Source organism: Onychostruthus taczanowskii, unplaced genomic scaffold (assembly GCF_017590055.1).
Source record: "Onychostruthus taczanowskii isolate IOZ18803 unplaced genomic scaffold, ASM1759005v1 scaffold12, whole genome shotgun sequence".
NCBI lineage: Eukaryota > Metazoa > Chordata > Aves > Passeriformes > Passeridae > Onychostruthus > Onychostruthus taczanowskii.
Genome location: NW_024498351.1, coordinates 7,906,733 through 7,933,231, shown reverse-complemented (window position 1 = coordinate 7,933,231; position 26,499 = coordinate 7,906,733). Strand labels below are relative to the sequence as shown.

Genomic DNA, 26,499 nt, shown 5'->3' with positions numbered 1-26,499 from the left:
AAGAATATGAAGATCAAAGGTAAAGTGGTTGTTTGTCTCGAAGATACTGGCACTTTCTCATTACATTTGATATTAAAAAGTGTTTCAAATATTATGGGAATGCCTCTTAGATGTTTAAGCTTAAATTCTTTTTGTAAATTAAGAAAATAATACATTGAACATGTAGCTGCAGTCTGTCAGCCCATTCCATTTTTACTTCAAATCCCTCTTCAGACTTGAATGTTTTCCCCTACATTATTGTGAGCACTAAAGCCAGATCTTAACCAGTGGTATTTCCTTGTGAAAATTCAACTGTTTAATAATAGTCCTGTCAAATGTATTATGTATTTGCATACAATTATAGGTCATTAAGATAAATCATAAGATTTTTAGTGATTTTTTAAATATAAAAAACACTGACCTATATACACATGCACATATATATAAATAAATATATATAGATAGATCTTTAATAAAAACTTGATAATTAAATGCACACAAAAAGCTATAGGTTTAAACTTCCACATATGAATGATGTTATCTTATGTAACTTCTTATCATATACTTGTTATACAGGCTCTCATTTTGCTTATGGTTTCAGTGAAATATTTTAAAGATTTAGATTTTAGCTGCTTTATGGAAATGTTGACGGAAAATTGAAAAGGAAAACCTGTCACTTATTCAAAATGGCTCAGGGCTGTTATAAAGGACAGAATCTTGAGAAATTAAGAGCAAGCACCTTGTGCCTAAACCATCTGAGGTAAAGAATTGTACTTGTTAAAATGAAATGAAAAAAGGTTTGTTTTCATTTTTTTTGAACCATCGCATACTTTGCTTTACAGAAAAGATTTGCCAGTAAATTGTACACTAGAGTTATGAAACACATTAATGTGGACTGAAAGCTAAGACCTCTTCCCACCTTCATCCATTTTCTGCAAAATTCAAAACACAGGAATTCTTCATTTTCTCAGTTATAGGCACACCTTCATTATAAATTCAGTCAGAACATGGGTAAAAAAAATGGTTTTGAAACTTCCCTATAGATTTACTTCATTCTGATCTCAGTGTCCTTGTAATTTAAAAGAAAGTTATTCTGAGCAGAGGAATTTAAAATTAATTTATAAAAGAACATATTTTTATTAACATGGAACAACATTCATGTGTAACTAGGTGGACAAAAATAAACACTAATGCTATATGCACAATTTACATGCAGTGTTTGAACTCAGTTATAAAAAACTGGCCAATTAATTCTGATGTTTTCTTGTTTGCAATGTACTCTGTTTGGAAGCAGATATTCACCTTGCATGTCACTTCACATCAAAGGCTCCTCACTATGCATTTCCAGCTGGGCTAATTACCTCTAGCTCTACCATTTCCACTATTTTGCCAATCTCGATTTTGTTGAAAACTAATCTACTGTAGGCAATGAGAAGATAGTAATGCATGTATGTCTACGGAATTATTACATGACCAGCAAGTCATTCCCACTGTTAGGACTGGAATACCGCTTAAGTGTTTTGTAATGTGCAAAAAACTATTCTCACTGCTGCAAATAATCAGCTTTGAAAAATATGGGGAACGCTAAAATTTCTATGGTACATAGCTGCTCTGTCTTTGATAGTCATCTTGTTCCAGCAAAACTTAATTCAAAATAGACTGTAGAGGGAAACAGACAATTGATATGCAGCCATTTCACTTCCTTGGGCATGGTGTCAGCGTTTACGGAAATAATACAGAACATGTATGTTATCTCCTTTGGATTCTGGTTGTCTTAGACTTTTGGAACTCCTGACACCAATTAAAAGGAACAACCACATTTGAATCTCACTGGAATGAACATTCTTGGATCCTTCTGCCTGATATAATAAAGCGCTTTCATATCATATTTCTCAAGGTCAGGAAAGTAAAATGGCTGCTCCATCTGTATGACTGCCGTAATTTTATGATTTAGAGATTATCCGTAATACTTTGAAAAATTTAAAATTGGATAAAGACTAAAACTAATTAAAAAAACCCCAAACCAAACTAATTCATTTAAGTTTAAAAACGGACATAATTACATTCTAAATATTTTTAAAGGTTCAATTTTACTAATTAGAGATTAAGCACTAGAGAATGTTCATATATTTGTATACAAAACAGTGCTTTTCCATTGCACTTTAACAACTTCAAGTAATAATAATGGGCTTGTTTGTCCCATTAAGGAGCAGTGTGGATCCATGGTTTGCTCTAGGAATTCAGCAGTAACACTGAGTCATTAAAACTCCACCGTTTTCTAGGAACACTGATGCAACATGGATTTGAATCATACTGGTTCACACAAAATGCAGACAACTGTTTACAAAATGCTGACATATCATGGAATAAAATAAAAACATTCTTTTAAGAAGAAGATTTATGCAACCTCAACGCCCATAGAACCCTATCTTAGAAAGAAGCAGATCTCCTGGAAATATGACTGGGCATTTGCTTGATTTGTTCTTAACTGAAGTCCTAGTCTTAAATTTTATGGACTGCCATTCCCCTAGGAGGACATTTTTTTGCCCTCAGCAAAAAGGGTATCAAGCCCTTCAAATAGAAGTCTTAGCTATTCATGGTAACTAGAAATAATTTTTAATCCTCGCATTTTTTTCAAATAATATTAGCAGGCTTTAATGTGCTCATAGGTATAGAAGTCAACAGGTGTGGCCCTAGAGGGTTTTGAGGCTTACATGATAATAATTGAAGGATTTTTAACTACCTCTATTTTTAAAAAGTTCCAGATGTGTATGCTTTTATTAATTGCTTAACTGAGATTTCTAGCATTATGACATAATTGCCTTTATAAAATTACTGAATATAGAAAAGCAAGTAGGACCTATTCCCATATTTTTATTTCATCTTGCCAAATTATGAAGTTGCTGATGATGTCCTGATCTTTTTATAGGTAATAGTGTTGATTGTTTGGGTTATCTGTACAACTTTGATATGTTGTATTGCTGCATATAAACACATTTCATATGGATGTTCAAGAGAAGTAGAGAGATCAGGATTCTGGTGTTTTGTTTTTTTTTGGTGCTATTTGATTTGATTACTCATTATGTTGCCATGCATGTGCAGATGGCAAAATATGAATAGAGGGCACTAGCCATTATGTTCATTTACTTTAACATTGAGGAAGCACAGATGATGACTATATAATAACAAGGTGTTTGTTATTGAAGCAGTCCTGCTGTTAGGTCCCCCTGCTACTACAGTAGTTTGTTGCTTCAATGTGTTGAGATGTCTTTGGCTGGGAGCTTGTAACTATATTGTCTGTTTTTTTAATCTGTTTTTAAATTTGTAGCTTCTCAAAACAGGAAAAAAAAAAAGTTACATTTGCATTGTGTTTTGCATAAGATATTTCTTATTTGAATTTCCAATATTTTATTCTTTGGGGTTGTGTTACCTTGCTGTAGGAACAGATGAACTTAATGTACATCTGTAATAACAGGCAAAAAGTACTGCTCTGACTTTTTAGGCCTTGCTTCTTCTATTATTTGTAGTTTTGTTAATTGCTGTTTGCTACATCCTAACAAATACTCTTGCTAAGTTGCCTAATAAATATTCAACTTGAATGTTCAAATCCTTGGTAATGCCACTTTTTCACTCATGTTACCTAAAAGTTATCTATTTACTAAATGTAAGGACTTGGTTTTTGGAGGACAAGCAGGGAATTAAAGCTGAACAATTAGACAAAAGTCAAAGCTCTGGGAGAGATTTAAAAAAAAAAACCAAAAAGCATTCAGTAGAACTACCTATATCTCTAAGGTCTCTATTCATTGAACATTTCCCATCCTTGAGTTTCTAGGAGTTCAGGGCACTTCTGGAGTCCTCAGTGACACTATTAAACTACGTAGTCTTGTTTTCTTAAAGTTAAAAAGGAAAAAAAAGAAAAAAAAACCCTGAAAGATGCGATACTTTGTAACATAAGGCTGAAAAGTAGATGATCAATGGTTCAAGCCGAGAGTTATTGATAATTGTACATGGAAATAAAAGTCTCAACTCTGAGAAATGTTTCAGCGTGTTTAGAACTGAGCAGCCTGGTTAATGGCAATATTCAGCACTGTTGCTCCTCCTCTGTTGGACTGTGTCTGCAATATGAGCTCACAGCTTGAATACAAAGTGGAATTCAAGGTCTGCATTTTAACCAGAATGCCATTCATTGGATTAGTGTAAACTGAGAGAGACTCTCTCTTTTAGTCCATGGCTGCGCCCTCCCAGAAGAGCTGCACTCCTCAGGAGCAATGAAACTACCAGGCACTTTAGGGCTCCTGAGCACAGCCTGTCAGCCCAAAGCTACAGAGTTCACTGCTGTTGTAAGACAAAATTGCGAAAGTGGACACAAATACTGTCAGCACTGTTGGACAGAGAGGCCTCAAATATGATTAACAAGCCATGCAGATACCGGAGTAATTTGCATGTGCTAAGCATATAGGTCTTTTCTTCCTAAGAGATATTTTTCCAACTGTTACTTCATTTTAAAAGCTTTAAATTTTCCATATGATAAGTAGAAGAAAGTTATGAATTTTGTGTCCTTTTCCCTATTGCTGATCCTGCAGAGAATTTCAGTTGTTCTGTTTCATGCTAAATCTTTAAAGGCACTAATCATAGGCATTTAAAGAATCACAATACAGAATATGAAGTAATTCATAAAATTTGAATTGAATATTGAGAATATTGGACAAATTGAGTTGGTCTTTTCATATGCCAAAGTGATATGCAAAGATCTTGCTGAGTTACCAGTACTGCTATTGGCAGGGTACAATTCATTCCTAGATTTTGCTGAGCATTCACAACGGCACAGTGCATCTGGACCTAATGAAATAAATCAAAAAATATTTCATTTAGTTTCAGAGAAAAAAAGTTTTAATCTCTCTGGAAATCTGTTTCCTATTTGTTTGCAACATGCATCTCTCTCAAAGAATTGATACAATTTTCAGAAAGGAATGGCAGTCCCTAAACTCAAAATCACACCTAGGGTTTTTTCTGGTTTCCATGTCTGTTGCTTTCAATTTCTGTACAGGTCCATAGTGACATTAATATTAGTCTCTAGCAGTGCAGACATGTTTGCTTGTTTGTTTGTGGGGGGGTTTTTTGTTATTTTTTTGTTTGGTTGGCTTTTTTATTTCTAATGCAATGTCAAGAGGTGACAATCTTTGTTACACCAGATTGTCTATTTTGTAGTTTTACCATCTTAAGTAAATATGAGATTGATTTCTTATCCATTTCAGCAGGATACAAACTATTAAACTGGTATGCTTATGGCTGGAAATAACCTCTGGGTCCCAGGATTGTCCTGACATTTTTTTGTAATATGTGATCAGTCATAAAATCAAGTTAGCAAAAAGACCAAGAGTTAACAATTCCTTACTTCTATGCCACAAAGGCACTCATATACACTTTTTATTTTTCTTCAGTAGCAATCGTTGGATCCTTCTATTGTTTGAGGAGCTTGCTCAACTACTCCTATGCAGTGCACTTCCCAGTACTGCTGGTGCTTTCAGGAATGTACTGATTTTCCCTCTTAAATTTAGTTTACAGGCTGTGGAGTAGCAACTTAATGAGTGGTTGTTCTACTTGAGTCTTAATCTTTCCTCTTAGTCAATAAAAGGGTTTTTGTTTTTTTAAAAGGTTTTTTTTTTTTTTTTTTTTTTTTTTTTTTTTTTGTCATCCTGGCTTGTGACATTTCCCTGAGTAGCTCACTGTTAGTGTTTTCTGACACTGAAATCTGCTCAGTTGCATTACAACATTCTCCTGGCAGCCTTTTGAATGCTCTATTATGACTTAGCAGTCTCTGAAGATGCCTTGTTTGGCAAATTCTAAATGCTTGGTGAATTATTATGTCATGTTCTTCCAAAAACCTATTTTTATCCTAACAGTCAGTCTTCCTTCCCATAATCCCAAGAGTAGCATAATGTTATGAGTTACCCATTACAGTGGGTTTTGTATTCTTAAAAGGAGTTTTTGGGGAAAGGGGTGGAAATTGTGTTTATTGGGTCATGATTTTGTTGTTGAATCAAAGTCTCTCTCCTTTTTTGTAATGATTCAGTTTAGATTTATAAAATCAATAGAAAATTATGAAAGCATCAACTTCTTTAGAGCATGTGATTGTCAAAAATCAAGCTACAGTTTGATGTCTCTGTCCGACATATATCACTCCATACATAGAGTTCCAGTAACTAGGTCTTCTGCACTTGCTCTGCCTACTTCCAGCATTTTAACTTTGGAATTATACTTGAGAAATTCTGCTGTGAGAGGGATGTGAAACTACTTCCATGTAGCCTCTGAGGGACTCATTGCAGTGCAGATTGGACAAGAGGAAGAATGAGGTAACAGGGATCAACAGACAGTTTGTCTCAAGACATCATTGTAGACTTGATGATCTGAATGATCACATTGATCTGAATGAACAGAGAATAGAGATCTTTTGCAGTTCTTATTTTTGTGTAGCTAATATCTAGATAGATTAAGCCCATCAATTGTTTTTAGTCATGAGAATTTTATATGAATCGACATTGGTAACTCCAATCATTTGGACTAGAAAATTAAATTAAAAAAAAATTAAATGGTAAATTATTCAGAGCCCATTTTCCTGAGCTTCAAAGATTGCTGTGATACTTGAAATAAAATAATACTAGTGCTGGGAAAAGCTTAAAAAGGAGAGAGCTCATCTCCCTTTGAAATTAGACTGGGAAGGAAGAGTTTTAGGAGCTTTTGATTCTGTGTTAACTTGTTGAGTGGGATCTTCTATACAGTTCAGAAGTTCAGTAGGTATCCAGTAGCAAATAAGGGTGAAAAAAATCATTAGAGCACTTAAACTTTATTATTGTCTGAGATACCAGGAAAATAACTGCAACTGTCATTTTAATAATTATATAATCCAGTAAAAGGATTTGATGATAATATTCAGATAATTGGTGTACTGAATATTCTTCATCTTCATGAGGATGACAAACTTTCTTGAGTATACTTTTCTTAATTAGCATGGGTGAAAACTTTAAGCAGTATATAACACTATGTAGTATACAGTACTTGCAGCATTTTTGGAATACAAAACCACTTACCTACTTTGTGTGGAGCACCACTGAAGGCTGAGCTTCCAAACACCCACCTAGACCTACACTTCGCTATTTGAAAGAGAAGTGGCAATTGTAAAAAAACACAGCAAGCAGTCAGAGTGAGGAATCTTTTAGCAAAGTCAGTGTTGGTACAAGGATAAAAGACTTGAATTACCAATGTGAGAGAGGCAGACAAATAAGAGCAAGGCAGCATTGTCCCTTCTTCACAACAGCGTGTGTGTGTATCTCCTTCAAGCAGCTGAAGTACCAGAATCTACATTAACTTTTCCATCCATGTGAGTTTTTGAACTAATCCATCTACTCTCGTCTTGAATTTCAAGCCAAAGAATTGATTTATGACAAGATTGCATTTAGAATGCAAAGTGTTCTTTAAGGCATACTGTGGAAACCATGTATTTTATTGTAATATAAAGATTGAGAGGAGGAGGAATATGTTATTTAGAATAAAAGGAAGAATACAAAATAGAAGAGAGATGAGAACAAAATGGGAAAAAATGAAAATATATTTTCTGGCGGTTTGGAAATGCTAAGTTCAAAGGACATTGCTGTGCATGTAGAAATATTTCTTGAGAATTTCTGCTGAGGGCTCAGTGCAAGATAAATTACTTTTTCCCATAAATACTGTAATTTTTTTTTTCTTGAAAAAGCTACACCCTGTAGTTCTTACTGCCAGAGATTCAATGAAAACTGTTCTTTGTATTGATTTTTTTTTTCAATTTATTAATTCGATTAACTTTAATTGGGAGTTATAAGGAGCCTCAGCTAATTGATACCTTGTTTTGCTAGCATGAAATAGTTTGAAAGCATGGTTTCAAAAAACTCATATCACTGGTTTATATTAAAAATGGAAGTATTTTATTGCTTATATATTTGTTCCTTTATATCATTGTCCTATGCGTGTCTTTTCAAACTTCATGGTCAATGACTTGCTCATAAACTAATCCGTTCAAAGTAGTTAATATGCAGGCGTGCTCTATTGAAAAAAGTATGATTTGTGGATTTCTTGTTTTAGTAAAAAAAATTAGTTTGTGTACTTGTATATTTTGGTCTACTTTGAAAAAAAAACCAAAATAAAGAGGTATTGCATCTTGCATTTGGTACTTTCAGAGCTCTACCTTATGGATGGAAGCTACATTTTGTGTTTCATCTTGCTTGGACTAATCGCAATACAAATAATTGTCATATTTCATAATAGTTAATCATAGAAGGACTTGACTTTTTAAAATGCAAATATTCAAGTGAGAAAAGTGTATTTTGATTATTACTGTGAAAAATCATTAGAATGCCAACACACCTTTCAAAAGATAAGTTAGTTGCAGTCAGTGTGAATGTTCCCTGAAAATATATTTTTAGTATGGAGCAAAATTCAGGCTACCATCCCACACACACTTTAAAAACTCAATTAGAGTTCATTAAGTCCAATTAAGCATTAAATGTTTCAACTGCTTCACTTCTCACTTTCTTAGTTTTTAAATCTTTGAAGCCCATTGTAAATACAAAGTGAAAGGTATAGACTTGTTTTTAGCTGTACTTGAAAGGCAGAAGAAAAGTCTAAATTTTTTAGTTAAATTATTTAGAGTTCAAATATGTGGAAATTCAGTTAGACTTGGGATAAGGAATATGTATCTTTGTATCATGTTAGTAGGATTTAGTTTTTAGTTTTCTAGCTGCATTTTTCACAAACCAGTTCTACATACATTTTCTAAGAATATAGCTCTCACTGTGGGCTAAGAACAGGACGTGGAAGACAGCTTTGCAATCTACCAGCAGTAAGCATATGTGACAACTTATTGACTTCACTAATTGTGTTTTACCCATGGAACCATTAAGAATTGAAAGTAGTTCCATAAACTGGTTCTTTGTTTGGTTGGCTAAGTCTGTAGAGGTTTGTTTCCTGCTAAAGCTATAATTTTTCTGTGTGTGTATATATATGTATGTTTGTGTTACAGTATTTTAGTGTGATAAGTCAAAAGTAGGGTTATATTTTTACGCAATTAATTGCCTTTTCATGAAGTTATTGCACTCCTGTTGGATTTGTAATCTAAACATTTAACGCAAAATTGCTACTGTATTCAACAGAGCAGCAGTATTAACAGTGACTGAACTGGAAGAAACTTGTTTTTGATAAATGCATGATGGGTCATGTCCCTGAATTTACCTGTGTGTGTAGCCATTCAAGCTCTTCAAGCACCTTTGTTACATTACTAAAGAAAACTGGTTCTGAGTACACATTGTGCTTGTAGTCAGGGTTGACTACTTTCCAAACTGCACGCCATTCTTGTGAATGTACTCATCTATCTACCAGCAAATCATGCAATGCCTAAACCGTCTTTTAAATTTCTGAGTAGGCTTGGGTAGGTTTGATAATATATGTGTGTTAATAATATCTACATAAATACTTTTAGGAACAAATAAAATTTGGGAACAGTATTGCTAGATTTGGAAATTTGCCAGAGATTATTTTGTATGGTGCAGTAACAATTCTTAAGGTTGGTTTTGCAATTTCTCTCAAGGCCAACAAAGACTAGCTTCACCTAAAGCCTATAACATGAAAATCCATTAACATTTTGGAATTGCAACTAATATTACTATCTAGATAGAGCTGAAATGCCCCAGTAATTATAATTTCAACTGTATGCATCGAGGGTTTTTCAGTAAAAGAGCAGACTTCAAATAGATTGCACAAATATCTAGGTTATTGTTCTGGAGGAAAAGAAAAACAAGCACTAAACCGGTGCCCCAAACCATCATCTTAACCTGTTTCCAGTGTGCTTTTAAAAATTAAATGGATCATAAGAAAAATATTAAAATACAAATTATATTAAAATGCACCTACAGGTTAAACACTATTTTGTCTTGACAGAAGATATTTTTAATTGTTTTATTTTTTCACCAGAAACATAGATTAACCATCTGATTAGTTTCTGTAATTATAACATAAAAAAGAAGAGTTCATTTTTTTTTAACTCAAGAAGCATAAACATTTAATGGGGAATTATAAATAAATTATTGTCTTTTTTATGTATAATTTCTGAGGCTTCCAAGCTTGTAACTTAATATTAGGTTATCAAGACCTTTGTGAATAAGTAAAAAATGTAGTTATTATTAAAATATTTTATAGAATCTACTTAAATTTATTTGGGGTTTATAAATATTCTTTATTTTTGCAGAGATAATATTTTATGTCCAAATGTAATTTTTAACCAAGAAGAAATCCATTTTCTGCATAGTAATAAATTACTCTGAATACAAAAAAAAAAAAAATCAAACCGTGTTCTAAAATTTCAGTCCTAGTGTTTTTAGACCCAGAGCTGTTAGATTTTACATGGGCATGGAAAAGATGCTCTGCAGAGAAGGGCCTGAGGGTCCTGGTGGACAGTAAGCTCTTCATGATCCAGCAGTGCCCTTGTGGCCAAGGGGCCAATGGTGTCCTGGGGTGCATTAGGAAGAATATTCCAGCTGGTCAAGGGAGGTATTTTACACGAGTTGTACCTAAGCTCTGGTGAGGCCACATCTGGAGTTGTCTGTCCAATTCTGGGCTCCTCAGGACAAAAGAGAGATGGAGTTCCTGGAGTATGCCTGGTGGAGGGCAACAAGGATGATTGAGAGATTGGAGCAACTCTTAGGACACGCTGAGGGAGCTGGGCCTGTTCAGTCTCAAGAGAGACAACAGAGAGGGCACCTCATCCATGTCTGTCAGGGTCTGAAGGGGGAGTCTTAGAAGATGTTTCCAGGCTCTGCTCAGTGGTGCAGAGCAATGGAACAAGAGGCAACAGGCAGAAACTGATGCACAGGAAGTTCCATCTGAACACGAGGAAGAACTTCTTTACTGTGCAGTGACTGAGCACTGGAACAGGATGCCCAGGGAGGGTGTGGAGTCTCCCTCACTGGAGATAATCAAGAACTGTCTGGACACAATCCTGTGACTTGTGCTCTGTCATGACCCAGCTTGATCAGGGAGGTTGGACCAGATGTGACCTACTGTGGTCCTTTCCAACCTTTCCCATTCTTTGACTCTGTGAAGCAAATTTCTTATTCCCTTGGCCTAGTGTGCCCAAGCACATGACTTTTGGAATAAGCAATGTTCAGCTGTAAAAAGGAAAGTGTTTACTTCCTTTTAACAGTGAACAGAATGTTCCTAATTTAATGCAGGAGTAACCTCTTGTCCACAGCAAGAGGCTGAATTTGCTTTTTTTGTAATTTACATGAGTTGTACCTAAGCAGAATCCTTCAGCCATCTGCCACTAGTCAATAAACCCTTTTTTAATTTCCATTAATTCTTGTTAGAAAGATTGAAGAAATCCGCCCATCTGTTTGATAGAAATGTTATATCCACAGGGAAAGCACACTGAGAATTTTATCACTCTTTGCTTTAGGGGTGGGGAAAGATTATCTAGAGCAACTGCACTAATGTGTAGGAATGTTCAATGTGTTGTTCTTAGATAAACCTTGCATAATAATTCATTGAGTAAATGAGGAATGAAATATTCTTATGGTCAAGAATTTAGTGCCAATACAACAGTGCAAGGACTCATTTGCTTTTAACATAGTTAATCCTACTGTAGTGAGTAAACCAACTCATTTAGCAAGTCAGAAACCATCAAGGAAAATTGAGTGGCAGAGAAACAGAAACGGGTAAGGGAAAGAGGTGTGTGATCATATTCTGTGAATTTACCTTTAGAATAGAAGTTCTCCTGAACAGATAACATTTATATTTGCTGAGCATGACATTTTTTAGCATTGAACAAATACTAATCTAAATAAATTGGACCTGATTTTCATGTCAGATGGCAAAAGGACAATAACAGAAACCACATCTGTTTAGAGAGCTGCTCTCTAAACAGCCCGTTTTTGTGGCTGACCAAATACTTCTGTTCTGACAAAATATTTTTCTTCATATCTGACAATATCTGATGCACACCAATAAATGGTTATATGACATATGTCTGGTGAAATTGTACTTAGATGACTACCTTTGACAAAAAAAAGTCGCCATCAGTATTGTGTGATGAGAAATAGCTTTGAAGGAAAATATTTACTATAGACTGTGTTCCAGAAGGTCCTACCATGGCAGTATGCCTTGATGATGAAATAAAAGAACACTCAAATAACTAGCTAAATATATACCCACTTGTGAATACTAAACTGGGAAAAATTTCTGCTGAGAAGAGTTTCTGTGTGTTCCTCAACTCCTTTGCTGAGATATGCAACATAAAATTACTTTATGCTCAGATTTGAGTTCAGATTCCTATATCTGACCTTTTGCAAGGAGATTTGTTAGCAAAGTGACAGTGTAGGAGTGATAGTCTTTTGTTCAGCATGAATTGAAGTATATACTTATTTTAAATGCATATGTTGAAATGGTGTATTTCAGAAATGTTTGTTACTGGTATATGCTTTGGCTTCAGCAGTATCTATTGAGGGTGTTCTGTGCTCATGCAGGGATAAAGAATTTGGTGTGTCCACTCACATCCTTAATTTTGTCTTTCTGTCCTGATTTAAAATATTAATTAAAAAAAGTTTAGTGGTTGTTGTTTTTTTAATCAGACCTACTTACTTTTAAAAATATTTGTCCTTATCATGATGATTTTCTTTAACATGTCTGGTCTCTTTTTCCTCTGGAGGAAAAATGGAATTATAAATTTGCTAACCTGCTTGTGACCTTCACAGGTCAGGAATTGCTTGGTCTGCTTTTCATAACAAACCTGGCACGTGTGGACTTTCGAATTTATTCTGCTAAGGTTTTTTTTTAATCTGCCTTTTTCTTAGTGCCTAGGTTACAACTGTCTAATGGTAACCTAGACGATTATACCCATTTAAGATATAGAGTGGTTTCTCAGTTTATAGCCAGAATGTCTGCTCTCCATGCCTGAAATGCACCTGAGCTCATGCCTTGTAATTAAGAAGCTTCTCCTGTGAAGGCCAAGGGTGTTGATCTGAGCCATGAAATGGGTAAGCCTGTAGAAGCAGAGTCAGTGTCATGCCATGACTGTGCCCCGCTGCCTGCTAAGGAACGTGACCTGGAGAGGCTCTCTCACTTTTTTGCAGTATGTTTTAGTGTCAGGCCTTTCACACTGAAATCTTTTCCAGTTCCTCTGCTTCAGATTCTTATTGCCCTCTGGCGCCTGTTCAGGATCTGAGATTGAGCCTGCGAAGATGCCTCGGGGATACCTCTGAAGCCTGGGCACTCATTCAGGCCTGGAAAGGCTGTCCCCATCTTCTTTAAGGTCACTTCAGCTTTATTTTTAGGAGTGCAGCTGAGAATAGAGTGTAATTCACTTTACTGACACACACTAATATACTAAATATGAGAATTAAGGTAAAGTGCTCTCTTCTTAGTGAGATAATTTCTGTTACTTAGAATAGTTTGGAGTTTGGGTAGACACCTCTTGTCTCTCATGATACACAGTATATCCAAATATAAAGCGTTCTTCAAGGGGGTTGAAAAAAGTTACTTAGATTATTCTTAGACTTGAAAGGCCCTTCCAGAAGAAACCTCTGCACATTTACATAAAGATTTAAGCAGTGAATTTGGTGTAGGTGATAGGTTTGTATTAAATAACAAATTCCACCTTCATTAGTGTGTCTTCTCAAATTAGTGTTACATTTTTCAGAAGGGCTTGTGATGTTATGAAGCTGGCCGTGTATCAGGTATTTCATCTCAAATGCAGTCCCCAAATTCTTGACCATTTTTCTTGGTGGATTTTTGAAAAATAACCAATGGTTTTAAACCTCTTAAAAGTCAGACAGGATGAAACTGCTTTGAAGTTTTACAACATACTTCAGCTTACCTACAAATGTAACTACATAATCCGTTTCTTGGAGATAGTTATTTTGGTTTCTTGCAGATTCTGTTTACTCTCACACAGTGGTGTATCCCTGCTGAATTAGCTGTCATTAACAGCTTTTAATGAAGGTTGCTATTCCCAGGTGGGACTCAAAGTAATTGTAATTGGTTGGGGCATTTCTTGAAGTCGCTAAAGTTTTGAATTGACAAATAATGACAGTTCGTTAGAGTTTTAAAGTAGCATTAATTTAACAAAAAGGGAGCTCTTAAAGAACTGCATGTCTTGTGCCCTTGCTTTATGGCCTTTTCCTATTTATTGCAGTATTATGTTAAGTGTGGCATACGCACAAGTGGCCATGTTGCAATTTACACGCTGATGTATTGGCCAATTCATTGCAAGGCCCAAAATAATTCTTAACCCTTAGTATTTGCAAAATATAAATGTACTTTGCATCTCAGAGAATTCTGGTTGCTGGTAATTAAAATTGGTTAATATTTACTGTCTGTTTGGGAACTTCAAAAATATATTTTCAGTATCTGTGAAAGGATCTTGACTACCTCTCCTTACAAGAGAATGGGTCAAGTTGAAAGGCAAAAGAAGGTTTTTCATTTATAAAGATGATAATCTGTATCTAAATGCTCCATTTTATTTCCTGCCAATACATATAATGGATTAATTATTTCTTAGAAGTATGGAGGTGAGAATTATTGGATTCATGTTTTCCCTTAAAGCAAAACAGAATCCAGAAACAGCCCCCTGTTAACCCAGATCCAATGATATCTATATTTACAATTCTAAAAAAAGCAGGACAGCAATAATACCAATGACTTTTAACAACTCAGTATTTATCCAGTTTAAGGGTTATTTTTTAATTTCTAAAAGACAATTTTATGTCCATTCTTGCCATTTCCACTTTATTATATAGGGAATGTAGAAAAAGAAGAGAAATAAAGATTGAGTTTCATTCTCAAGGCTATTAGCAGAGTAAGTTTTTCTGGAAAGCCTGTTTTTTTTCAGAGCTACTGGAATGTTTTGTAAAGATAATTACTCCTACTATTTAATCCCACTCTTTTCTCAGAACAGTAATAATAATAATAATAGTAGTATTGGCACTAGTAGTAATTATAATAACATCAGTAATAACATTCCTTGCTTCTATTACGTGAATGTTGTGGTACCCCTTGGTTGTAAAAGACAATTCAGCCTCCAAGTCAGGTGACAAACTAAATTTGGGTTACTTGTCACTGGTAAGAAGCTCTGAAAACTACCTAATTTGAAAATAATCTCAGAATTAGGATAATGTGAAGCTCTTTTTCACCTTTTTTTCCCTCTTCTTCCGTTTTCAGTTAAGGTCTAGAGGTAAATTAGATTAAACCTGAGTAAATTTACAAATCCTTACAATAAGATTGCCATCCATTAACACAGCATGTTACATATCACAGTACAATCTTCTTTCCAGTGTACTGCTTTTTCTAAAGACTTCAGTCTTTAAATCAGTTTTGTATGCCTATGGATACAAGAATTAAAAGACTTCAAGACTAATGGTAATTAATACATGCTTTTTATTTCTAGGCAGGGATTTTTGAGCATTTGTGTTGTGTGTTTTATTAGTTACAATGAGAAAAGTCTGGTACTGGTATGTGGAACTCAGGCTGAATCACTAGAGAAGTTGTCACCACTTCTCAGTGCATATAAAATATGTTTTTGCACAGTATGCATTTTCTATGAATTTCTTGTACATTACTTTTTGACTAGCATGAGTCTACAAAAGTAGAATAGCGATAGAATAAAACCACTAAGTAATCTGATAGTCGTAGTACAATTGTATTTGTGCATTTTCCGTCATGTATGGAAAGGGAATATCTTTTTTCAAAATAATAATTTCTTTACCATGGTATTGTTCGATATAAGAAAATAAAATGGAGGGAATTTTACCTAAATCAAATCTGTGCCTGCTATTTCAAGCCACCATATAAGATAAAATTTATATATCAAGTTTGTTTCTAGAGTTTCTTAAATGAGTTTGTGGATTTAATTTCTATTTAGTACAAAAATGAGAACTGAGGATACTTGTTTATAGCTCCAATTATTTCTCTACAACAGCTAGTACTTTATTATAGTGCTCCCACTGTGTTCCTGTTTTTCTGCAACAGCAAAAGTATAACACCAGATAAACTTGTTCTGCAATGGTATCTTAAGCAGTATTATGCAGATACAATTTTCCCATGTTTAACAGGGTAATTTACATCTTTACAACATTAAATGGTTTAAACAACTTATCTTTTATCTTATTTGCAATTGAATCTGGCTGTTGTTTTATTATCATTAGTATACATAAGTATACATATTTATATACACACTCTCTTTCTGATATAATTTCCTAACATATTTTCTCTGGAACTGTAATAGAAATATCACATGTCAGGGGGTTACTTTTCATTCGCATTTAATGTATCTATTTAACCTGTTTGACATTGTTAACCTGTTTGACATTTGCACCTATTTAGCAATCTGAAAATTGAAACAAATATGTTTTCACAATAGATTTGTGTGTGAATTTTCTGTGTGGTCCACACCTCTTCTTGCATTACTTTCCTGCTGTTGTAGTTCTGTTAACCAGCACTGCTGCTACTGTCTTGTAACAGGGTAACTCAAATATCACATTTGAAACTGGAACTGATTTTATTCTAGAATAATTTAAGCATATGGTAAGGTAAGGTATTTTGAAAATTAGTTTTTCCATTATATTTAGAAAGAGTTTGAATGTAATAATTTCTTTAATAGTTTATATTAAAGGAAAACTTGGCCATTTTCACTAGTTTTCTCTCACAGTTAAGAGTCCTTTCAGTAGGCAGATATTAGTTTAATTCAGTCACTGAAAGATTCTCTGCTCTTTGCATTTACTCTCATGGCTCCTTCTCCATAAACCAGCTGAGCCTGTATGGCTTCAAGACAGTGCAGAAACTTTACAAAATTTATAGTGGGGCAGAGCATTTTAGTGATATGAGAATCCCCTTAAAGAGAAATACCCCTATAATGTCCTTTTTCTTTCAGAATTTGTTTCTAGAGATGGGAAGCCTATTTACTTCAAAGTAAAAGTTTGAAAGGAGGTAAATGCAAACAGCAGATGTGGGTGTAACACTTATACAAATAGACAAAAATTGTATCCCTTTTGCAGGTTACATATTTTGAAATCTTACACTATCTCACTTCATTTATCTGTGAAGAGGAGACATATAGAATGAAAACTGTCAGTTTACATCATCTGTTGTGAGGGAATACCTGTGCCCAAAATTGCTCTGTGGCACATACTAGTTGACAGGTTGAAAGTCCATATTTTAAAGTGTTAGATGTTATCTTATGATCACTGTCATGTTTCCATACGTAAACCAGACCACCTATTTCAGAGACTTTATATCAAATGTATATAAAAATACCTCTATTAAAAGATATATTTATAGGAATTCAGGAGTATTCAATTCGAATATTGATCTATTTTCTCTAGGTAGCCTTTTCTGTGACTGTGAAAACAATGATCAAATCACTGTTTAAGGATGACTGGTCAAACTTTGTGCATAATCTGACAACTTTGAAAGTTTGCAAAGTTGTCAGATTCACACTGCATCTCTAAATGGTTCACACTGCATCTCTAAATACAATTCAGGTTATGTAGGCCTGGATTTTCTTTTGCATTGATTTACACCACTCTAACTTCAAGTAGGAGGATGACTAGAAATTCAGACACTAGTGCGTGTGATGCTAAGTTATTGTTAATTTTTGGTTCCATATATATATACACACACATAAAACTAAGTCTCCTTTTCTTATAGCAAAAGACTGAATGTAACAACTTCTGCAATTAGCAGCGAAACCCAGCTGTGCTGAAGGTGAAATAAAGGAAGTAGTGGGCATAGGTGCTGATGGAGAAGAAATAGAAATGGAGCAACAGAACTGTCTTCTTCCTCCCCTGCCGAAGTTTTAGTACTGCTTTAGTTAGGCTTAGCCCAGTCTTCATACCTCACCTTCATAAACCTATTAATACTCCACATTTCTGGGAAGCTTTTGGGAAAAGGAAGATTGTGACTTAATATTTCATCTGTTTCAGTAGCTTTCTGTTTCTTTGTTTGTTTTTAATAAGAAAGAGCCCTCTGATACACGCTTCCCAAGAAGCAGAAGTAGAATTCTGCATAAATTTTCTGGTGAGGCTTACATTCCATAAGTGTTTTCTTCTTCGATGTGGAATTTTTAAATTTTTTTTTAATGTAGGCCTATATCATTTTACAACTTTCATAGCATCACTTTAGATACTTCAAGTCAAAAATTGTTTAAGCCCTGTGGGAGGAAGACTAACAGCAGCAATGGTTGCATTAACTCCACTAGAGGGGAAAATAAAATGCTGCATTAAACTTCTGTCTCAACTTTCATTTTTAATAATGCCTTCCTTTGGGACATACTCATTTTCTCTTTTTCTCTCTCAAATTTCTTTTAAAGAGGACAAGGAAGCTCAGATTATCTTGTTAATGTTGTGCATTAATGTTTACTGATGAAACAGAAGGTTCATTTTTTTTGAGATGCATGAAACAAATAGAAAAACTGATCTAAAAGCTCGAGCTGGATACAAGAAAAAACCCAAAACCCTTCATTTGTAAAATGCACTCATTTTCATCTCTTCTTTACGATGGTATAATACCTCAAAGTAAGCATGAAGGACAAGAGAAGTTCTGAGAAGTGATGGCACGGTATGCAATCAGTGTGGATTTGAGTTGTTTCACCACAGGCTCAATCCTGTAGCAGGATCCTGCATTTTCCAGTTTTAGACTAGCACTGCTTACAGAGTTTGTGGTGCTAACATGCAGTCCACACAGCCCCAACATTCACTGTTTTCTCACCTGTGGAAAATGATGTTTTGCTCATTACTGCCAACCTGCTGTAGCTTTCAAATGCCAGCTTGAAGGTGAAAGTTTATATGACCCATTTTCTTCCATCCAGAGACCTGTGGTATAACAACTACTCTGCATTAGCAACCAGAAGAACAGCACAGATCCCTACACCAAAAGCTGATTTCAGTACTTTTTGTAACTGATGTTCAGTTACTTTTTTCGTTAATCTTAATGCAAATTTATTACAGCTTCTACTGTTACTTAATCTAAATGGCATTTTTCTAAGGAAGATCTGAATAGTATATCTGAACTATTGATTATTTGGGCACTGAAAAGCCATTTATATGTGTCCCCAGATAAGTCTGAACACCAGACTTGTGCCAATATGTGGAATTAAGTGAAATTATTACTTTTGTATTACAAATTTTAGTTTTGAAAAATTGCAGTGGTTCAGAACATTTTAACTGGTGGTATCTGAGGAAAGGACAACATTATTCCTTATTTACAACTAAGGCTTTAAAAATCTAGAGTAATTTCTCTTTTATATACCAGCTATGGTGATTAGAAGTATTTTTCAAGGGCAGTAACAGATATAACCTTAAATTTTTGTATTTGTGTGCCTGTCTCTGGATAATTGCATGGCTTGTTTATGTGGGAGCTATTTTTAAATGTATATGCCTTAACAATAGAGAACACTGTTGAACATTCTTAAAAAATTTTGTAGTTATTTAAACCTATTTGCACAACAGAATTGAGTAACTGAAGTCCTTAACACGTAAATATCTTGACTTTGACAGTAATGGCATATTTAGATTTAGATAGCTTTGTATGTCAATAGAAAGTTTGAATGGATGCTACACAATAGGACATAAAGCAGCACATCTGCTATGTGTAAATTACCGAGCCCCCCACTAAAAAAAAAAACCTCAAAAACCTACAAGCCAAACACAGATTCAAAAAGTCTTTTTTTTTTTTTTTTTTTTTTTTTGTTAAATCTGAATGTCTAAAGATGAGTCGTGTGGGCCAAAATTTGCAGGCTTGAAATATCATGTTTTTTTAAAAAAATGGCAGAAAATCTTCAAATTCTCACCTTTTATTTAAAACATACCTTCAACAGGGAAAATCTTTCATGTTAATCCCTGTTTATTTGCTTTGAGTGTAAAGCTTTCCTCTCCACCTGCCTCAGACTCTGGGACATAGGTCAAAATTTAGTTCTATTGTATGGGTGAGATTGTTTCTCTTCTAGGTCCAGAGCTTCAGTGAGGAGACCAAAGAATAAGGGTCAAAACTTTTGACCTCTGGATTTGGAAGAAATGAGTTTTATATTGAAAAATAAGATATTGTGAAATGATATCTGGCTTGAAGTTTCTCTCAGATAAACCTAAGCAATGTTGGTGGTCTAAAATTTCCCTTTATGTGTTAGGGCTACAAGTAAGATTACAACTTTCATGCTTTATCTATAGACAGACGTTAAGTAATAGCTGAATGGATGAAGACCTTCAAGTTTCTCCTTATGATTGAAATGTACTGATATCAGATGTGTATGTGCATATGAATGTGTGTGTTTGCACACCTGTATAAATTTCTATATGTGTGTGTATATATATATATATATACACATAAATCTTTCATTAGTTTCTCATGTTTGCTCCATGCAATATAATTTGTGATTTTGCAGTGAATTGTTTTGGTTAATTAGATTATTCTGAATAAGTTCAGAATGTAGAAGGCTAGATGTTTCTGCTTATCAGGTCTGTTCCATTTCCTACAATCTGATTTATGTATATATCTGTTTTGGATTATTTAAAACTGCTCATATGAAATATGCTTCACTGAAAACTATTTGCCATGTCTGAAAGATCCAACGTTATTTTAATTTTAAAAGAATAATGTAGAAACCATTTGTGCTATATATATATATAGATAAAAATCTATCAATAGATAGAGATAAAACTCAGTGCAAAATCACAGATATCTCAGAATCAAATTGTATCTCAGCAGCAGATGTCTTTTGTAAGGATAAACATGCTGTGAATATTAGCTTTCTGACATAGGGGTTGCTCCTGCTAAATGGAGTGGCTCAGGCAAAGAAAGGCTAAAGTATTAACCATGAATGTGGTGAAAGAACTGTGAAATCAAACGGTTTGCTTTATTTTGTTTTATAAATATGTGTATTCTTTTCTTCTTTGTGTATATTAGTGTTTTTTTAAAATCTATGAAATGCAAGAATCTGATATCTGACTTTAGATGTAAGGAGTGTTCCCTAAATTATTAACTTAGCTGATTCTTTAATATTTTTCTGCAGGTGTTAAGAATGTGTATATTCCTTTCCTACATTTTCATAAATAATTTGTTAATTTTGTGATAATTTTTTTGTCTTACAAATTCAGCATGACTAACTGTCAAACAGGACTTCTTTCTCTGTTATAGGCAAATACCACTATTCAATTCTGTCTAGAAGGACAGTAGCACTCAAAATCTAACTTTGAGCTGTTTCCTAGGTAACAGAGACACAACTACAAAACTGTTGCACTGAATGGAAAGAAACAGCAAATGTTTCCATTTTTCTACTGCTTTTGAGTTTGAACAAATCAAAACCTAAGAATATCAGTACTTCAGAAATACGGAACTGGAGACCTGCACTTAGATTCCATTGTGTTTTTGTCACTTTTAGGTTTCTGCACATGTTCTGTGATTGTTCTGCACAGACAATGTCGGAAAACTTGTGAAATAAATCATAGCAGAGTTTGTTTTTTTTTTTTTTATTTAGGTGGTTTGTTTGTTTGTTTTGGGTTTGTTTGGTTGGTTGGTTTTTTGGACAAAAACTCTTGTGTAGTAGAACTGGTCTTTTCCATGAATGAAACTAACAGAAAAGGAAATTTTGTGTTTTCTTTTTCTATTATTAATTTCTAGATTATTTTTTTTTTTTGGAAAATAACTATTCTTGTGGGAATCTAGTTCAAAAATGAAAGAAAAAAGTACTAGAAAATGGAATTAGTAAATTATGTACATGTTGGTTACACTTTCACGTATGTAGGTAATTGTATAGAATTTAGTAGGCCTTTTTGGAAGTAATATAATCGTAGTGTATTCCCAGTAGTTTGTCTTTCTCAATTTTGTTAATTTAAATTAACAAAAATTATATAATTAATAAATTAATTTTCCTCACTATAAAGGTTGGTGTACTTAATCCCCATTTACCATTGTGTGTCATTGAGACAACTATTTCACAAGTAATGCTTACTAAATTAGAACATAAATAAAGCAACTGAATTTTTCTCTGTGCTGCTACTCCAGGCTGGGGGAGGTCTCCTGTAAACAGAGCCTCATTCCAGCTTCACGTTTCCTCGAATTTTGCAGTACAAGGCAATCATGACAATGACATAAGAGAGCAATTTCTTAATGAAGTTGTGCCTTGTGTTCACTAGGAGTCTCTCATTGTTTCCTTGTGATTCCTTTATCTGTCAGTAACATCCATCCATCATGTTTGTCCTTAAATTACAGATGTTGGTCTAAAGACTACTTTCAGTTATGTATAAAATGAAAAGGTTTTAATGTAGTATAGCTGTGGAAACGTGGTTTGCCACAACTGTAGTTAATTAAGATCATAAACTGATGGTTAATCTCTCACTGGCTTAAACTGCATTGCTAAAATTCATAGTAATATTTAGAAGGTGGGTGTTACATCAAAATATATGTAATATAGTGCTTCTAACAGATTACTTTGCTGAATTTGTGAATGAAGTTTTTCTACAGGAAGTGCCCAACCTTGTGGCAGTAGTGATCCTCAGATTATTTTGTATTAGACAGCATTTATGTTTTATATTAAAAAATGATGCAAATACTTTTATTGTCTGGGAAAATGTATAAATAGTTTATAAACCTGCTGTATTTAAGGGCTCTTATATGACTATTATACTAGCTACAGAAGTTTGTTCTATGCAAAGAGAAGTAGAAATGTCATGGAAAAGATGTTTTCTGAATTTTTCTCTCTCTGAACAGGTGTTGTGACAGAATACATTAGTTCATTTTCCCTTAAGTTTTAGATGTAAAGTTAATGTCTAAAGTACATTAAAATGTCTTTCCTGGACTGCAATCAAACTTCCTTTAGAACTTTTTTTTCATAAACTCTATTGGAAGTTCAAAGTAGGAAACACAACTAATTATTGCAATGTTTTTTTATCGTCATGTGATACATAAATTTAATTGTTACTCCTCTAAATTTGCATGGCTTGTAAAATCACTCATGAAAAGATTTGTGCAATTTGCACATAAATTGTCCAGAATTTATAATGAAATAATCTTCAGTGTTCAAAAATTAGCATCATTATTGTCTTTGTTGAGATGAAAACCTCTTTTCAGTTCTTGGTCAGTCATTAAAGGGAGAGACATGGTTCTGTGCTTGAATGAAAAAAAAAAAAACCATCAATGTGAGTTTCTCTTTTAAACTCTGACATGAAGCAACTTGTCAGTGCTACTGTGACAAATCCATGATTTAACAGATATTGTTAAGAAAACTAATTCTTTTACTATGTTCTGTATCTGTAAAGAATAGCTCTTTGCAGTTTTAAACTTGCAGAATGAGACTGATCATTTTAGGGGCTAAAATCTGAATGTGGTAGCTAGCTCTGATAGCCATACACTAACAAATAGTATTTGTCTTGTCTTCCCTGCCATCCCTGCATCCCTGCCACTAGTGTAGGCAAAATGGTGTTAGTCATCACCTGCAGCCAGACTGTCTTTTCAAAGGCACCACAGCCAGAAAAGTTTTCTAGGGGAGACAAAGATGGTACTTGTTTTCTGGCCCAGCCTCTTGGAGTTCACCCAAATGAATTAGAGTATGTTCAAGTTAAGTGCTCTTTCCCTCCCCACCACCTGGAGCCTGCATCCCTTCAGATGGCAAGGTTTGCTCGCTGCAGCTTCAGAATGCCTGAGGAATAAACATGTTTCCCTACTGAGTATTTCTGCATTAGACCCCTGAAAAGCACTCACGCAGAACTCAACTCTTACAAATTGTATGGCCTCAATCTTCATGCTCCTGGCAGATGAGGACAAATATGCAAATACTATGCATAGCTTAGGCTGTCAGTTAAATACAACTTGGGTCTGTCTATTTCTGTTACTTAAATAGCTATATAACAGTTGGTGGCTTTTAGAAAAACCAAAACAAAAAAGGCTAGAGTGGCTTTGATTCCAAAAAACTTTTTTTTTTCTTCCATGATTTAATTTCTGTCATAAATCCTTCTCTTCTAGATCTGAGTGTTTCTAGGATAGTGAGAAGCATTTAGGAACTTTTTCCCTCTCTGCCTTTTGTAATGTCTGTGAATATATTCACAGTATCACCATAACAATGCACATACCACAAAATATACCAAAATAATTAATTCCAGTCCCATACATGTAAATTAGATGTTCTTTAAAAGATCCACTTAGCAAAAAAGCTAGCTACACAGTTTTCATGAGGTAAATAGTTGTTTCTCATAAATCCTTGTATCTTCAGAATAGTGACTAAAAAGAAGATTGCAAAATACCTTTCTTTGTCAATCAGTATATTATTCTAGTCTTGAAGTCACTGCTTGAAGTTAAGTATTGGCTAACTGCAAGTATACATCTGCCCTAGGCTGGTACACATTTGCTGTTGCACATTTGCATGTCTCATATTGTAAAAGACCCTTTCAAAATCCTAAGATTATTTTAATAAAAAACACCAAACAAGCTCTTTTAAACTGTTTCTGTATCCAGTTTAAAATATGCAGCAACTGACATAAGAGAACACCAGGCATGCATTATTTTGTGGTTTGGTTTAAAATAAGTACTGACTGCAATCATTGTATGCAGGACATTTCTGTAACATTTTCCACTTTTTGGAAGGCTTGATAATGAAAGGAGTAAATCAGATCTTGTCCAAGATATCCTTTCTCTTCCTTTGGCAATCCCACCTTTTCTTGTTCAAATAAGCTGGCTATGTCCAATAAATGAAAAGGTAGGATAGCTTATGAGCACTCAGAAGTAATTTCTGCTTTCTGAAGTCAAATATTATTAAGAAAAATATAGCATATATTTTTCTATCATATTTGCAGGGGTATTTTGCATACATTGCATTTCTACATTTATATGAAAAGCTTTACTAAAGGTAAAACTTTAATAAATCTTCAGATGCACTTTTACAGAATGATACATTTAAAAAGTACAGGCTTGGAAACTGATAGAAGTTTCCTTAGTTTCCATAAAAAGAAAACCTTGTGTAAGAAAATATCTAAAACTGCAATACTTTCTTTTAATTTGAAGTCCAGACAAGGAAATGTGGTTCAAACTACTACAGAATTAATTTCTCATCTCTTGAAAGAACCCTGTTTGTAGCACTATATGTTTTTTCATGTTTTGGTTTTGTTTTGTTTACCTTTAAACTTTTAATGGGAAATCTGGTTCCAGATAATCTTCCTTTGTGTATTTTTTTTTCAGGGGATAAATGCAAACCTACTGAATACACTGAAGTGAAAAATATGTTACTGGATCTACAAAACCAGAGATACATTGCACAATCAAGAGATAAATCTCTTGGTGAGAAAATGGCATTGAAGAAACTTCTTGTAGATCAAATGTTCAATTATTTTGATTCAGACAACAATGGACTTGTGGATACTAATGAATTATCTCAGGTAAGGTTTAATTTTTGTTTCTATTAACACAGTGACTATTCAGATGTCTTTTTCAGGATACGTACAGAGGGAATATAATTTAGAAAATGTGACTCTCTGAGATGGAAAACTTCATTTGAGAGTTTTTGAATGGCTAAATTACTCAGAAATTCTGTAGTGATTATTTATAAATTTAAATATAATGCTTTGAAGTATACTGCAGTGTGTTAGAACACTCGAGGCTGCTGTGGCCATGAGTTGTTTTATTATCCATAACACACTATCATCAAGTCCAAGTGTATAGATGTACTGTAGAAGTTGAAAACAAAATAATGAGGTAAATCACTTCTGTAATACTAAAGAAGTCTTACTGCTTTATCTTAGGGCTAGAGAAGTACAGAAGAAATCTTGCAAAGGAAGTTCATGGTGGTCTCTAAAGAGCAAATTTTAACTAATAACAGATCTAAACCAGTAATTGCTGCTCAGGTAGGCATAGCAGCACTAGCTTTAATCTACGTAAAAGGATTGATTCTATTAAAAAGTATTATCAGGGCAGGTATACCTTGATTTACTAGAGGTCTGTGTTTGAGAAACCTAATAATGGCTAAACTGTATTAATATATCTAATACTAGGCAGCTGATTAAAATGTAAAAAATTAGAATTTTTTAGATGTGAGTGTTGAACATTATCAAGTTGCATGGTGGTGTTATGAAATAAGCTGCAGTTATTATTTCCATATAGCTGACTTTGAAAATGTTAGTTGCAATTCTAAGGACCAGAGGGTGATTGTAAATATAGGCATCATGTCAACTACTAATACACTATTTCAAAAGATTAATTTAAAAATATTTTTTCTGTACTTTTCCAATATTGATTTTTCCTGCAGCTCTTAGAGTCTTTCAGAACTTCAACTTTTAAGGGACTTTGATACCTGTATATATCTTACAAATAATAATTTATCTATGAATAGATAACATGGATAGGAATCACATATATAAGTTTGCAAACTATTTAATTCTTCTCTATTCAGTTGCTACATGTATACTTTTGCTTTTTGTGTGTGCGTTAAACACAGTTTTAAAATAATTGTAAAATCTTCCATTATTGTGT

General features: G+C 34.0%; 1 protein-coding gene across 1 annotated transcript in view; it reads left to right on the top strand.

Annotated features, from left to right (window-relative positions):
- The window catches only part of FSTL5 (follistatin like 5), a 248,185-nt gene that overhangs the window by 95,967 nt on the left and 125,719 nt on the right, over window positions 1-26,499 (top strand). Inside the window, exon 4 of the mRNA XM_041427999.1 lies at window positions 25,213-25,409. Within this exon, the coding sequence (XP_041283933.1) occupies window positions 25,213-25,409 (197 nt within the window). The remainder of the gene's footprint in view (window positions 1-25,212; window positions 25,410-26,499) is intronic.